Consider the following 14230-nt stretch of genomic DNA (forward strand, 5'->3'; position numbering starts at 1 on the left):
GGTCCCTGAGCCCATGATAGCCTCCCCTCCCCTTTCTTGGGAACATGCCCTGCACCCACAAGGTGGGGCTAAGGCCGCCATGTTCACCAGCGACCCTGACCCTTGTGCAGGCTGGAAATCTGACCCAGGCTGGGTGCCTGACTCATAAGAGATTCAAGTTGATCTCAGCAGCTGTGGGGCAGCAGCACAGTGGGACAGCCACACTGGGCTGGCCACGTGCATCTCAAAGCAGAGAGCTGCACAGGCACAAGCCCGGCGAGGAGAGTCCCGTGTCCTCTGCTGCTCTCCCAGGCGAGGGCCGGCCCTTCCTTCCTCCCTCAGCCCTGCTGTACCCATGACCCTCCCAATAAAACTCCCTTCCTTTTGCCCTTAATGCAACTCAGACTGGTTGCTGTTCCTTGCAACCAGAGTCCTGACCAACTCAAATATCGGAAAGTGGGGATGTGTTTGGGGGAAGGGTTTTGGAAGATGAAGAAAGGCAAAGTGTCACAGACTGGGTTCATGGGAACTCAGACTGAAGAATAAAGTTGACATCCAGCCTGTATGTCAGTGCTGTCCAAAGGCGGGAAAGGCCACTCCAGGAGAGAGTGTGGCTCGTCCTACCTGGGGGCCTGGCAGGGCAGAACGACCCGTCAACGTGGGGATGCAGTGAGAGATTCCAACAGCACCCCTGGTACCTCAGCACCTGTGGGACGCCAAAGCACACTCCCGCAGACGCGCAGACGGCTGCTGCCTGGGCACCCGCTCCTCCCCACCCCCAAGCCCAGGCTGCAGAGCAGCCGGCTGAGCTCTTCGGGGACACACCGAACACCCTCCTCTTCCGAGCACCTCACCCGAACTCTGGCTGAGGGCACGCTGGGCCTTGGTGCCATGTACCCACCTGAAGCGGGCCTTGTGCTCCAGATGGCGGTGCTTGTGAGCCCACATGGCCCAACGCCCTTCTCCCAAATGAGGGAAAAGAAGGCCAGAATCAGGTCAGCTGCTGGAGGTCACGCAGGAAATGAGCAGCAGGGCCAGGGCGAGAATCTGTCACTTAGCTCCCTTCACACCTGGCCCCACCTGCTCTGGCTGCCCTTGGGGAAGAGCGTCACTATGAGAACAGTCCAATGTTCACTGCACCTTGGGTTTTACTATTTAATCTTATCCCATCTCTCCTTGTTTGCTGCTGCCCTTGAGGCCACCCTCCTGGTATCTTTTGTGCCTTCCTTTGGAACACTCCATGTCCTCAGAGCTGCCATTGCTAAAACATAAAGTGGGGTGGCACTTTCTGCAGCCTCCCCAGACGTGCCTCTGGGAACTTTCCAGTCCCAGTTCCCAGCGTTGAGTCACATTTTCCAGCACACGAAGGAAGGCTTCCCTGCACCACCGGCCCCGCCCACCGGCCGCACGGCGCTCTGCTGCTGCGCCAGGAAGCCCCCTCCCCACCGTTTCCCTTGCTCCCAGCTGCAGGTGGCAGGCACACTTCCCCCAACAGCCATCCTGCCCGCTCACAAATGAAACAGAACTCCCGGAAGTGAGTGGCTGTCTCTGAGCCACTGCTGAATAGGCACTGTACTGTGTCACTCATCTGTGTCCTCGGCACGGCACCCGGCACAGAACGCAGTAAATGTCCATGTAACGCTCAGGCTGTAGTGGGCTGTCCAGGCCACGCCACGCTGACACGGAGCTCAATGAACAGTTAGTTACTATGTAAATGAAACCCGTGTTGACCAGCAGTCAAGGTGAAAGTGAGACAGGTTAGTAAGAAGCTAGGAAAATTCCTTGGCAAGTGGAACAGACTAGCTGCGCAATTTACAGCCAGGTGCAGGGGGTCACCAGGGCAGAAAGTCCCAGTTCATGGAGCGGCAGAGGGAAAAACCAGGAAAAAACAAGGACCTCCCTCCCAGGGTAACCTTTCCTCCCTGGAAATGACACCCAGGCCTCAGTTATATTTCAGCTCCAGGCCCAGGAAAGCGGCAAAACCAGGTAGGTGGGTGACACCAGGACCAGCCGCTGTGACTGACAACACCCCGCCCTGGTGCTGACCAATCAGGAGACCACGACCCTGAGAGGGCTCACCTGGAGCACCCTCTGGAGACCTCCCCTAAGATTCCTGCCTGCGAGAGAGAGAAAGGCTGCAAGACGAAAGACCCAGTGGGCGCTCTCTTTCTCTCTGGGAGCAGCCAGCACCATTTTCCTTTTCCTTCTTCTTCCCCCACTGCTTTCCCCACAGGCACGAGTCTCCTAAATTCTAAGGCAGTGGGCAGCTGGCAGCTTGTCCCAGGCCAATCCCCTGAACCTGTCCCTAAGGCCCCTCTTCTCTGACTTCCCAGTGAGCCAAGGCAGCCCACAGGCTCTCCTGTTGCTTCTTCTATGGTAAATCCTTCCTTGTTTCCCTGCCCCCAGCTTTGTAACGAATGCATCCCCACAGTCACCTGGACTCGTGCTGTGCAATCTTTCCTGCACGAGGTCAAGAACCCACATGCTACAGTGGGCCCTAGGCAGACCCACTCAGGACCAGGCCCTGGTCCAGTAACAAGAGAACAGGCCAATAATCTCTTTACCACTAACCCCAACCTTAAATTAAAGCTTAGGTCAGTAGCCACCATAATGGGGAAGCCAGAGCCACTGTGCCCATCCCAGGAAAGCTGTTGGTTTGTTCAGCAGCCACTTGCCAGGAATCCCATAAGGACACAGGTGAGAGTTCAAGGTTTCCTCACTCTTAGAAAACCCCAGCCCACTGCACATCCTGTGGAGGGAGAAGGGCACCTCTGCTGGAGTAGGCGCATGTTAGGGCAGGGTTGGCGAGACCAGGGTAAAGGGAGCCAGGTCACTATCTAGGAGTACACCTTCCACAAAGCAACTGACTGAAAACGAACCGCAATAGCCCCAAATGCCGCCTCAGAAGCCGAAGAGCAAGCAGGGCCCACCAAGGGCCACCCTGTTCTCCAGGAGGCACGGGAGCTTCCTCCCCTGGCCACCGTGGGCTCCCACCGCCCTCCTCCCCAGGGAGCTCTCGCCAGCAGTGGCAGTAGCCAGAGGGCAACATTCCCTGGATCCTAGAAACAAATTCCTTTTATGCTTAAATCACCTCTACTGTGGCGCCTGTCACCCTAGAGAGCAGTCCTCTCCTCACACACTTTTCCCTTATTGGGCCGTGAGCTCCTTCTGGGCAAGAAGGTGTCCCGCACACATCTTTCCGCACCCCCAGAGCTTTGCAGAGAGCCCAGGGCATGGTCCTAGTAATGTTCAATAAGTGAAGGGCAGGGATACCTCGGCCCCCTGTTCTTATCAGAGTAAGTGGCTGTTAATGGCTACACTAATAGTTAAAATACCATGGTTAATTATTTGATTACCTCTCTCCTACAGACAGTGAGTGCCATGTCTTGCTTCATTGGCTTCTGGCATATTCCCTTCAACATACAGGGAGGGGTCTATGACTTTTGTTGAATGAATGAATGAAACACACAGGACCACGATGTTGGGCTCCAAGATGTGAGGTGCAACTGCCTGTCAGCCATACTAAGAATCACAGACATCTGTACAACCTCTGCCAACGCCCGGGTCTGCCCACCAGCAGTCATTACTAAGCAGACTAGAAACATGCCAGGCAGTACTGGCAGGCTGGGGTGCGGCTGGCCCAGGCAGAGAAGCCGCCAGAAGCCCAGCCCTGGGCAGTGAGGTGGCCTCACTGGTGGGCACTTGGTGGGATGCATCAGCAAGCCTGGAAGCCGAGGCCAGGCCTCCGGCTGCGCACAGCACATCCTCTGCTCGCTGTCCGTCAGCCTTAAGCAAACGCTGACTGAGGACCTGTGAGGTCACAGACTGCACAAGTTCAGAGAGAAGAGCCATGGGCTCATGCAGTGATTCCGAACCTCAATGCTAATGTCTCCTCTTTGTATATTTCCTCAGGAACCCCATTTCCAAGACTTTTCTCCTACCCAACTGTATTTTTAAAATAATTTTCTTATTTTCCTTGAATGAAAAACATCCCTATCTGCCAATCACAGGTTTCTGACCAGCACGAGCTAATAACCATTGTGACCACTGACTGACTTCAGGGGATTTCATCCCCAAAGCAAAGCAACCTGATGTTTAACTTCGCCTGTGGGACATCACAGCAGGCAAGTGTATGGCTGCCATTAGGGTCGTTACACTGATCCTAATAAAACCATAAACAAGCGAGGAAAACAGCTGAAAGCACGCAATCTAGACCAACCCTTTAGCAAAGAAACTAATCCCCAAAGATGGTAAATACCTTGTCCATGGCAGTGAGTTCGAGGAGAAGAGACCTGGCGGATTAGGCATTAGGATGTGAGGTCACATTCAGCACAAGGACCCTTGCTGCTGTCACTGCTGCGGCTCCCTCGCCCTGAGCCCAGAGCCCAGGCTGAGGATGGACTTACCCGCCATCTCTTACCAGCTACGCTCATGGCCGCTGCTCGGTGCCCCACACCCACTACTGGCCAGCAGCCCAAGCCCTACCGGACAGACGTACCTGCTGCCGCTCCACCGGGGTCAGTGTGGGCGAGATGCCTGTCGGCCTGCCGGCGTCCATGCTGTTCTTGGTCAGTGCGAGGGGCTGCTCCATGCTGAGGCTGGGGAGGGACGTGTACAGGTGGTTCCCATGCAGGCTCATGGTGGGGGCCACAGCCCGCTCAATGGGGCTGCGGCTCCGCTCCCGGGGGTCTTTCCGGCAGTCTCCGTTGGCAGTCTTGTTCCTGAAAAAGCGGAGTCACTCAGATGGGAATGTCTGTATCTTGCGAAAAGCGTAGAGGACGTGGCCATATCCCAAGCACTTCACACAGATTATTTCATCTAATTCTTCACCTTGCTGTGGATAAATATCATCATCGTCATCATCCCTGTTTTATGAGGTCTGGGCCAAATAGCTCACTGACCGGTAAGTTGAGCCAGGATATTAACCTGGGCAGGGGTGGCTGCAAAGCCCTGCTGTGCCGGGAGGAAGTGCCTTCCTCGGGCTCTGCTCAGCGGCCTGCCTGTGCAGGGCACCTGCCTATCTGAGCACTTCTACAACCAACTCCACTTGCTCGGAGCTGAAAGAACTAAACTAGGTGCTCGAGGCCAGCTTGGTTTGACAAGGATCTGCCCTCCATAAGGATGGAGATGATGATGATGACCCAAAGTGACCACAATGATTCTAAGTGCTGGGTCCTGCCCCACGGGCATTATTAGCTCATTTGACCTTACGGGCAGCACTAAGAAGGAGGTGCCATTCTGCCCCCCCTTCCCAGATGATGAAACCGAGACTCAGAGCAGCGGTGCTTGCTCTGGCCATGGAGTGCGCACACACAGGCCTGTCTGGAGGGCAGAGAGCCTCCACACAGCTCGTGAAGCCAGAGAACACCAGCAAGTCGTCTGTTAGCAAAGTCCAGAAGCTGGCGCCACAGAGGCCTCAGCTGTATGCCAAGCACACAGCCAGTGACCAGTGGGACACGGATGGGATGGCACCGCCCCTGCTAGAGGATGACACAGCCCCAGTAACGCACGGCGGGGCTGACAGAGGGCCACAGCGCCACTCCAGGATGGGCCCAGCTCCGTCCCTCTTCTCATTTATTCCAGGGTTCTTTCTGCCTCGCGTCTCAGCCCCTTAAACCCACCATGTTCTCCGGATGCCAGAGCAACTATTAATGAGTGAGCAAGTCTTTGAACTAAAAATGTGGTAGATAATGATATTTCAGTGACTTTAAGAAATGCAAATTATTCTCTGACTTCTCAAGTTGTCATCCTCTTGCCCGAGCAGACAACCTATTTTATGGCAGAAAAGCCTGAGAAACCCAGAGAAAGCAGCAGGAGATCCTGCTGCCACCTCAACTGGCTGAATGAGATGATTTAACAATTTTATACACGTGTGAGAGAGAGCAAGCGCGCACACAAGCAAGAAGCCCACCTTTTTAAACTGTACACTCACATGTACCCTTTTCACACAGTTGCCCCTATAGTTTACAAGATGTTGTAAAACAGGCTATCGAGACAATCCACCAAACCTTATTCAGATATCCTGCTTTACCTGTGTTCATTTCAACACAATCTTTTTATAAAGCAGATCCAAACTCATCAAGCCCTTAGTAGCAATTTTCAGCAACTCCGCACTGTCTTCATGGCATCCTTGGCCCTTCCCACTCTGGTCCTGACCACCTTTCCCATCTTTGTCTGGGTTTCGTGCCCTCAGGCATCACGCTCGGCAGTTACAACGACAGTCTGCTTGCCGTTCCTCAAACAAGACTCCATGCCTCTGACTGTCCGTGCATCAGCTCCCCCCCCACCACACAGCTGCACAGCCAGCCACACCTGCAGCTTCTGTGCCCTGCTCTGGACCCCAAAGTGCCCCCCACGCCAACCTTTAAACAGACAGCCCACCACACCATCATCAATGATTTCTTTATCTAGGTGCACACTTCCTAAATTAAATACCTGTCTAACCACTAGAGCACAGGTGGCTCCACCCTGTTTCATCCCGGCCCAGCACCTTGTTTCTACCCAGCGGCAGTGCCGGGCTCCCAGCCCCTGGTTAGGGAGCAGTTACATTCCACAGTCCTAAATTACACTCGGCCCTTTGAAGGCAACCGTGAGGCTGATGTGTGCCCCCGGTCAAATGTGACACTCCCGCACCAGGCTGTGCAGCTGAAACTGATACAAACTAATACTGAATGTCAACTGTAACTGAAAAATGAAATTTTAACAAATTTCTTCTAAGTTTGGATAAAGTAAAATTTTAATGTTTGATGAGATACGTGAATTGCCTCCCTAATATTCTCCCCTGCTCCCTACGAAAACTGAGGTTTCTGAAGGCCATTTAATGAATGAGGCAAACCCAGGGAACAGATCACTGGCTTCCCCGTCAGAATTCCCTCTGTCCGATTCAGACTCCAGTGTATTCAACCAGGGTTAACTGAGTCCCTATTTTGTGATCGTCACAGAAAGTAAGACACAGCCCTGCCTTCTCCTGGAGTACAGGCGAGGTGGAATATGCCAGAGAAGCTGGCGGGAAAGCGTCAAAGGATGAAGACCCCCACACATACCACTTCCCACCCTGCCCCGGCCAGCAAGGAGGAGCAGCCTAAAGCTCATGCAGCATCCGTCCCCATCCAACACCAAAGTCACCACCAGGACAGACACACAGCCCACCAGTCCCTCACGCTGACACCCACGTGGCACCCAAACACCAGCAAACCGAGGCACCTGCACTCACTCGTCTGAGCCCCTGGAGGCCAACCAGAGCCCCTTGGATCAGAGACCCCGGTCCAGGGGACTGCTCAAAGACGGCAGTGGGCTGCCAAGGGCACAGAGCTGGAGGGGCAGTGCCCGCCTGCCACCAGTGCTCCGAGGACCTGCTCTGCGCCCTCACTGTGCAGGGGAGGAGGAGAAGGGACTTGGGGGCGAACGAGAAAAGCAGTCAGTGAAAAACATGACGACGCAGGGCACCACAGGGCAGGCGAAGACGCCGAAAAACACAGAGAAAACGTCTGAAGAAGTCACTGGTTAATTTTAGTAAAATTATACATTACTCACATTTCCAGCTCATTTTCCTAGTTCCTGGAGCTTAAAGACAGACATTGTTTTCCACACCACCCTGAGTGAATCATACCCCCGGGTTCCGCGGCTTCCCCAAGCGCCGAGCGCCCCCACGGTGGGCAGGCCAGACCCACGCTTCCTGCCCGGACACCGAGGGCCGTCCCCACACCCATCCTGGGAAGGGCCTTGCCACTGCCGACCGTCTTCGGAGAGGAAGTGGCAGCAGGGTAGTGAGAAAGAAGACACCTGCTACTGCCCCCCGTGACGAGGCGTTCCCGGGAACGGACGCCCGCTCCACCCTCCTGGAGAAATGCCTGCGGTGTCTGGAGACGCATCACCCAGATTCTGAGCAGTGCAACTGAAAGAATCCATCACACGAAAAAACGGGTACGGCACCCACGGGGCCCTCGTTAAGATGAGATGCCCCACCCACCAGAAGCTCTGAGTGGAAAGCAAACCCTCGGGGAAGGTATTTCAGCACCGACCTGCTCAAGCCTTAACTGAACTCCATTAACTAGGGACGGCTATTAACCGAACTGACGTGAGTCTGAATTTGTATGACGGGAGGGCACGTGGGTGTGAGGCATTTCAGTTTGTGCTTTCAAGGAAATACTCTGGGACCCTGAGGGACCCAGCACTGCAGGCGCCTGGCACAGTCTCAGAGCAGGTCCCTCGGCTCAGGTGAGTGAAACGAGGACCGGTCCAGCTCTGCATCTCCCCTGCCCCAGCTCCCGAAGGCACAGAACATCCCCGAGGTGACAGTGGCCCTGCCAGATGCCAGACCACGCCTGGCAGGAGTGTGCTGAAGGCCCGGAAGCAGTGGCGAGGCCGGCAGGGCGCAGGGGCCTGCGATGGCCGAGACAGTCCCCGCTGCACTCAGCTCCCCCTCCCCTGGTGCCACTACTACACAAGTCTGCCCTCTGGGAACCTTCACAGCCTGACAACGATGACGACAAAGTTGTTAAAGTGCCTTTAATTTTTAAAAGCTTCCTCAGAGAATATACTTAATGCCACCGTACTGTGGCTAAAAGGGACTAAAATGCCATGCATACTCTACCACGAATAAAAATAACAATTTTTTAAACTAAAAGTAAAAAGCACCCCCAGGACCATTACTGACAGAGTCCTCAGGTTTACGATGTGGGCTGGTTAGGTGGCACGACCCCGAGTTTACAGAAGAGGACGAGGTAGAGAAGATAAACGCCTGCGATCGGGATGGGAGAGGAGGTCACCCGACAAGCCCTGCCCTCGGCTCTGCTCACCTCGGGCCCCTACAACAACCCTCTGCCTCACCTCTAAAGCTTCCAGGAGGCACTCCCTGACCCCCCCAAACTGCAGGGACAGACGTAACAGTGGGAACCTGAACGAAAGTGCCAGTCCCCCAAGGCACCCCCCCCAGTTAGCCGTGTCTGCCTTGCTCTCTTAATCAGAGGTACAGCTTCACGTACCTGTCCCCTGGGCTCCGGCCAGCCTCCCCAGGGACAGAACACTCGGAGGGCCCAGCCTGCAAGCTCTGCCTCCTCCCCAGTGCTGGGCACAGGACTGAGCACACAGCAGTCGCATTAACAACTGTTTGTTGAATAAGTGAATTGTTAAAGTACATAATACTATACGTGAGTCCAATTAACAGCCTCTGTGGTGAACGAAAGGGTATTCAAGGCGTTTCAGAGGATGTTCCCAGCAGGAAACACTTTTCCTGAAAAAGCAGAGTTTAGGGACCATTTAAACACTGGGCATCAGAGGCAGTGAGATGTTTTCTCCCTTTAACTACCTTCTCCAGGTCTGTTTTCCTCCCCCCACTTCTAAATGTCCCCTCACTTGTTCAAACCCCACGCACTGACAGGGATGCATGCACCACCCCCTTCTTCCTCCTTGTGAGCAGGACAGTCTTCCCAGTCGAGCGAGAAGGGGCGCGGTTCTGTCTGCAAAGACACCCTGGTCCAGCCTCATCGCTCCTGGGTACCAGTTTCAGACAGGACGCATGGGGTTGTGGGCACCACCACCAGGTCGCTATGACTCAGAGGGAAGGCCCAAGTACAGATGACTTTTGTAGGTGGAGGTGCTGGGAGGTGACACAGAGACACCCCCAGGGCAACATATGGCAGGTTGTGTGCCATGGGCAGGAGAAAGTTGGGAAACACCAGTGCCCAGGGCGTCCCAGGGACTTGGAGCAACCGAGGGGCTCTTCAATAGCAAGCTCTTGCTGGTCAGCAGTGAAAAGGAACGGAGACGGCCTTTCCCTTAAATATAGGGAAATACTGTGTTGCACGCGACAACTGTCATCACTTAACATCACAAATAATCAGGAACAGTCACAGCCCCGCACAGGCTCCAGGGAGTGTGAAGGACGCTGCAATGGGCTGATTTCACTGCTGGCACAGCTGCCCCCCACCTAACACCCTCCCCGTGAACTCCAACGAAGGGGGCCATCCCCTTTCCGCTAGCTCAGGTTTCAAAAATCAACTCCACGGAACGGAGCGACACCGCATTTGCTCAATCGTGTAACTTGTGACTTGTCCCAGGGAGAAAAGCATGTACCATCGCAATGTCGCCCTTAGAAAATGGTATCCAAAACCAGAATGCACCGAAAGTCGGGGATGCCTGGGCGCGAACCACGCACCTTGATCATCTTCACTGCCCTGCACACCAGGCCATAGTCCTCATCACCTTGTTAAGTCCAACACGATGCTGCAAAACACACATCCCCATCCCCATTCTATAGATGAATAAACTGGAGCTCCAAGACGCTGAATAATTTATCTGAAGTACAAAGAATCTCATTTATATTTGACTGGTTCCAAAGCCTTTCTCTTCCATTTTCCCTGAGAGAGGCTGAGAAAACTACAAAGACCTGTATACCTACCACCCAGAGCCGACAAATGAAACCGCACTATGGCTCCTGCATTGACCTTTGCCCCCCAAATGCTGGCGGGGGGGGGGGGGGACCAGGTGCGGGCGGACACAGGTGCAGCCCCTCTTCCCACCCTCCCCAGGCCATGCCCCTGCCTCACCCAGCGGCAGCTGCTGGCTGGTATTTGGGGTTTTTCTTCCTATATATGAATATATTGTTAAATAATACATAGCACATTTTACACTCACATCGCGGTGCCACACTGGATGTGCCATTTTACAACCACACTTCTGTCTCTCACCTGGTCTTGGGACTGTACCCATGGCCTGACCCAGAAGCTAATTCATCCGCCTTCTCCTCCCGCTGCGCCCCACCCCTTTGTACAAACGCGCCGGAATATACTTGCCCGCCCCAGCGCGGGCGTTGTCGGGACAATCTCCGGCTCCTCCTCCCTGCGACCAGCCGCATGGCATTCACATCCTTGCTCGCGCGCCTGTGCCGGAGCCCTCTCTCTGAGGGTCACTCGGAGAGCCATCTAGAGGTACCAGTGTGACTAAGGATCTGTTCACAGGTTTATTAGCCCTTCCGATTTCTTCTTTGAATTATGTCCCCCCAAAGATGCTGAAGTCCCAACCCGAAACCCCCTTCCCACAAATGATCTCGTTTGGAAACACAGTCCCCACAGTCATTAGGGTGGGCCCTCATCCAGTCTGACTGGTGTCCTTAGGAAAAGCAGAAATTTGGACACAGTGACAGGCATGTACAGAGGAGAAAGGACTTGAAGACACAGAGAGAAAGCTCTCTTTTAAGCCAAGGAACGCCTGAGGCCATGGGAGCAGAGAGGCCAGGGATGGACTTGCCCCCCCCACAGCCCTCAGAGGAAACCGGCTCTGCCGCCCCCGGAACTGTGCGACTTCTGTCGCCTAAGCCACCCCCACCGTGGCACTTAGTCAGGACAGCCTCAGCAAACTAAGACAATTTCTGTGCCTTTCTTTTTTTACCCCATTGCTTTATACATGCTCAGATAGTTTCCATACCCATGTTTTTCCTTCTTTATTTGTGGTAATCCTGCCCTCCAAGTATAAAAACATTTTAGAGCTTCCTCTGGACATTTTCGAAGAGGTCCCCAAGATCCACTGGCCCTCAGGTACCTCTGTCACGCATGCCTGGATTCATGGGGCACATTTAATAAGCACTGAGCAATGGCACCAGGAGTTGGAAGCCAGTGTGTGCTTGGGGCCAGGCCTGCCAGGGAGGAGCGGGAGGGCCAGCTGCCCCCTGGATTCTCCTCCAAGTGCAGCTCAGAAGCCAGGAAAGGACACCCCCAAACTCCCCTACACATGAGAGGGAAGCCACTTGTCGGCCAAGTTATCATCCAAAACCTCTTGGCTCAGGAGCATTTGGGATGGGTGGATGAAGGGATGAGCCGGCAGCTCTTTTCATCATTCCTGCATCAATGGGCCTGTTGATGACAAACTCCCCGAGACCATGGACCGACTGTGAGTAGTGCCCACCCCTCTCGTTCAGTGCTGGGCCAACGTCCCCACGGTACACAGAGGAAGCAGAGCTGAGAATCAGCCCGGAGCCCCTGGGCTGGCAGGCGGTGGGGCGGGAACTCCAATGGGGCCAGCCCATCCTCTTCTGCAGAAAGTGCCTGTGAGGGAGGGTATCAGAAATAACACATTTCTGCAGTGCCACAGGGCAGGTCAACAATACTGGACAATGTAAGAGGAAATGTAACTGACTTGGACTCTGTCATTAAGTCAAGGATTTCCGGTCAAACCGTCTTCAGTGAGCGACACTGGATCAGCACCACCCAGGTGCCCGTGTTGCTACAGCCGTCAAGTCCCCTCCGACCTCCCTCGGGCCCCCGCAGCAGTCGGCCCTGAGGAGCATTCTGTCCCATGTGCTCTCCCCACTCCGGCCCCCTGTCTCCACGAGGTTGGAAGGAGCTCCAGGGAAAGAGGACGTCCCTTCCCCTCGGGGACAGTGACTACGCAGATATGCATGAGGAACCCAGGGGCACCCGGGACACCTGACACAGCAGAGAGCCACGGGGTGGCCACTTAGGTAAAACTGCCTAAATGTGGGCCTCAGAGCTAAAACACTTTAAAACTATTTTAGTTAGCAACCTGTCTGAAACATCCTACAATTTATTCTTTCCCGTCTTGGTGACTCAGAGTCTTTATCATAAACATTATTTTCAGACGTGAAGCAGGAGGCCTCCAAGACAGGCCCGTCTGCTCCGCGCTGAGTCCCCTCGGGTCACTCAGCTGCTTGTGTCCTTGGGTCGGCTCCTCACGTGACCCAGTTTCCTCTCCTGGCTGACGTGGGGCCACTCCCTGAGTAAGTGTGCCTGCCACTGCGAGCACCCTCATCTTTCCCTTCTCCTCACAGCCGGCCAAAAAGCCAGGCAACGAGGTGTGCTGGAATGATGCGTGAAGGGGGTACACAGGCTCTGAGAGGACAGGGCCTCCCACACCAGCTTCTCCCACCTGCGATCCCAGCATCCAGAGGAAAGTGAGGGCCTCCTGGGCCTGCTGCCTATGGAGACGCGGACTCGCCCAGAAGGTCAGCCGGCCGAGCAGAGCCCTGATACACTGCTGGGAGACTCGCATTTCTGAACTGCTCCACTCTGTGTAAATAAGTCCCGGTTTTCTCTGACGACAACTGTCTGCACATGTGTTCTATCATTAGCTGAGACAAGAGGAAAAACTAAAGTTTGAGAAAAGAGGTCGTCCCCAAGAACATGATTGGTAAAGCACTCCGCCCGCCCCCCGTGTTAGCGGCTGTGGCCACAAAGCAGTGGGTGGGTCTCCACCTGGGCTGGGCCCCCAGGACGTGCTACAGACCAAACGGACCACACGTCCCACATGCGTCCGCTCAGAGTTTTCACATGAATGGAGATGTTGCTGAGACTCACAGAAGTTAATTTAAAATTCCCACCGCTACTAAATTTGTAGTCATTTTTGTCATTATGTATTCTCTCAGTGAATGACATAAAAAATTCTCGCAGTGAATGATGTGAAAAAATGCAAGCACCATATTTTTTGGCATTTCACAGAGTCCTTGCACCAGAGAAGGGATTGAAAACATTATGCAACACAACTTTGGGGCCTAAGGCGGCAACAGTCCAGCAGAGTTGACCTGCTTCCCTGCACTGCAGCAGACAGAGCAACATGGTGACACTGCCCGGCTACCCTGTGAGTCCCACTGCGGAAAGGCGGTGAGGGCTAGAGAAAGGAGGGAAGGAAAGGGATGTGCCCAATGAGTCTGTCCAGAGGGGCTTTACAGGGACGGCTTTGCTGGGGGTTACCAGAAGCTCAGTTCTTCCTGCTGCACCCCCCTCCCCCACACTCCCAAACCCTCAGTCTGAGTCTAAGGTCCACTGGCAAAGGCTTCCTTGTGCTAGGAAAGTGGAGTGTGGGACAAGATGCTCAGGAAGGCACCAAATGGAATCACTCTCTTTCTTAATCATCCACCAACCTGAGACTCAGAGAGAAGACCAGCTCCTTCCAGACAGGCCTGGAGGGAAGCAAACCAGGGAAAGAAACTCTGCACACAGGGCGTTGCCCAGGGGCTTCCATAAGTCCGGGTCCACCACAGTGCCTGGCACGCAAGAACTAATTTGCGCACGAACCAACCAACAGCAAACCAGCGCCAGTGGTTTTGGTAAGACGGAGGAACTCACGAGGCTCCGGGCAGCAGCACGCGGCTCAGGGGTGACCTGAGGAACGACTCCGGCACCGCAAACCCTCCAGAAAGTAATGGTCTGGAAAGTCCTCCAATCGCCATTCCTGCTCTCATTCTTCTGCTTTGGCTCTGAGCCAGCTTTCATAACTCCATTCAAATTCTTTTGAAGGC

The 14230-nt window shown here is 54.5% G+C and overlaps 1 protein-coding gene across 5 annotated transcripts in view; it reads right to left on the reverse strand.

Moving 5' to 3' along the window:
* VGLL4 (vestigial like family member 4) overlaps positions 1 to 14230 on the reverse strand; it is a 157538-nt gene that overhangs the window by 5468 nt on the left and 137840 nt on the right. For all 5 annotated transcript variants that reach the window (XM_037139307.2, XM_037139310.2, XM_037139309.2 and 2 more), the window contains one exon: positions 4478 to 4700. In XM_037139307.2, the coding sequence (XP_036995202.2) occupies positions 4478 to 4700 (223 nt within the window). The remainder of the gene's footprint in view (positions 1 to 4477; positions 4701 to 14230) is intronic.

Source organism: Artibeus jamaicensis, unplaced genomic scaffold (genome assembly GCF_021234435.1).
Source record: "Artibeus jamaicensis isolate MK-2021 breed Jamaican fruit bat unplaced genomic scaffold, CSHL_Jam_final contig_519, whole genome shotgun sequence".
Classification (NCBI taxonomy): domain Eukaryota; kingdom Metazoa; phylum Chordata; class Mammalia; order Chiroptera; family Phyllostomidae; genus Artibeus; species Artibeus jamaicensis.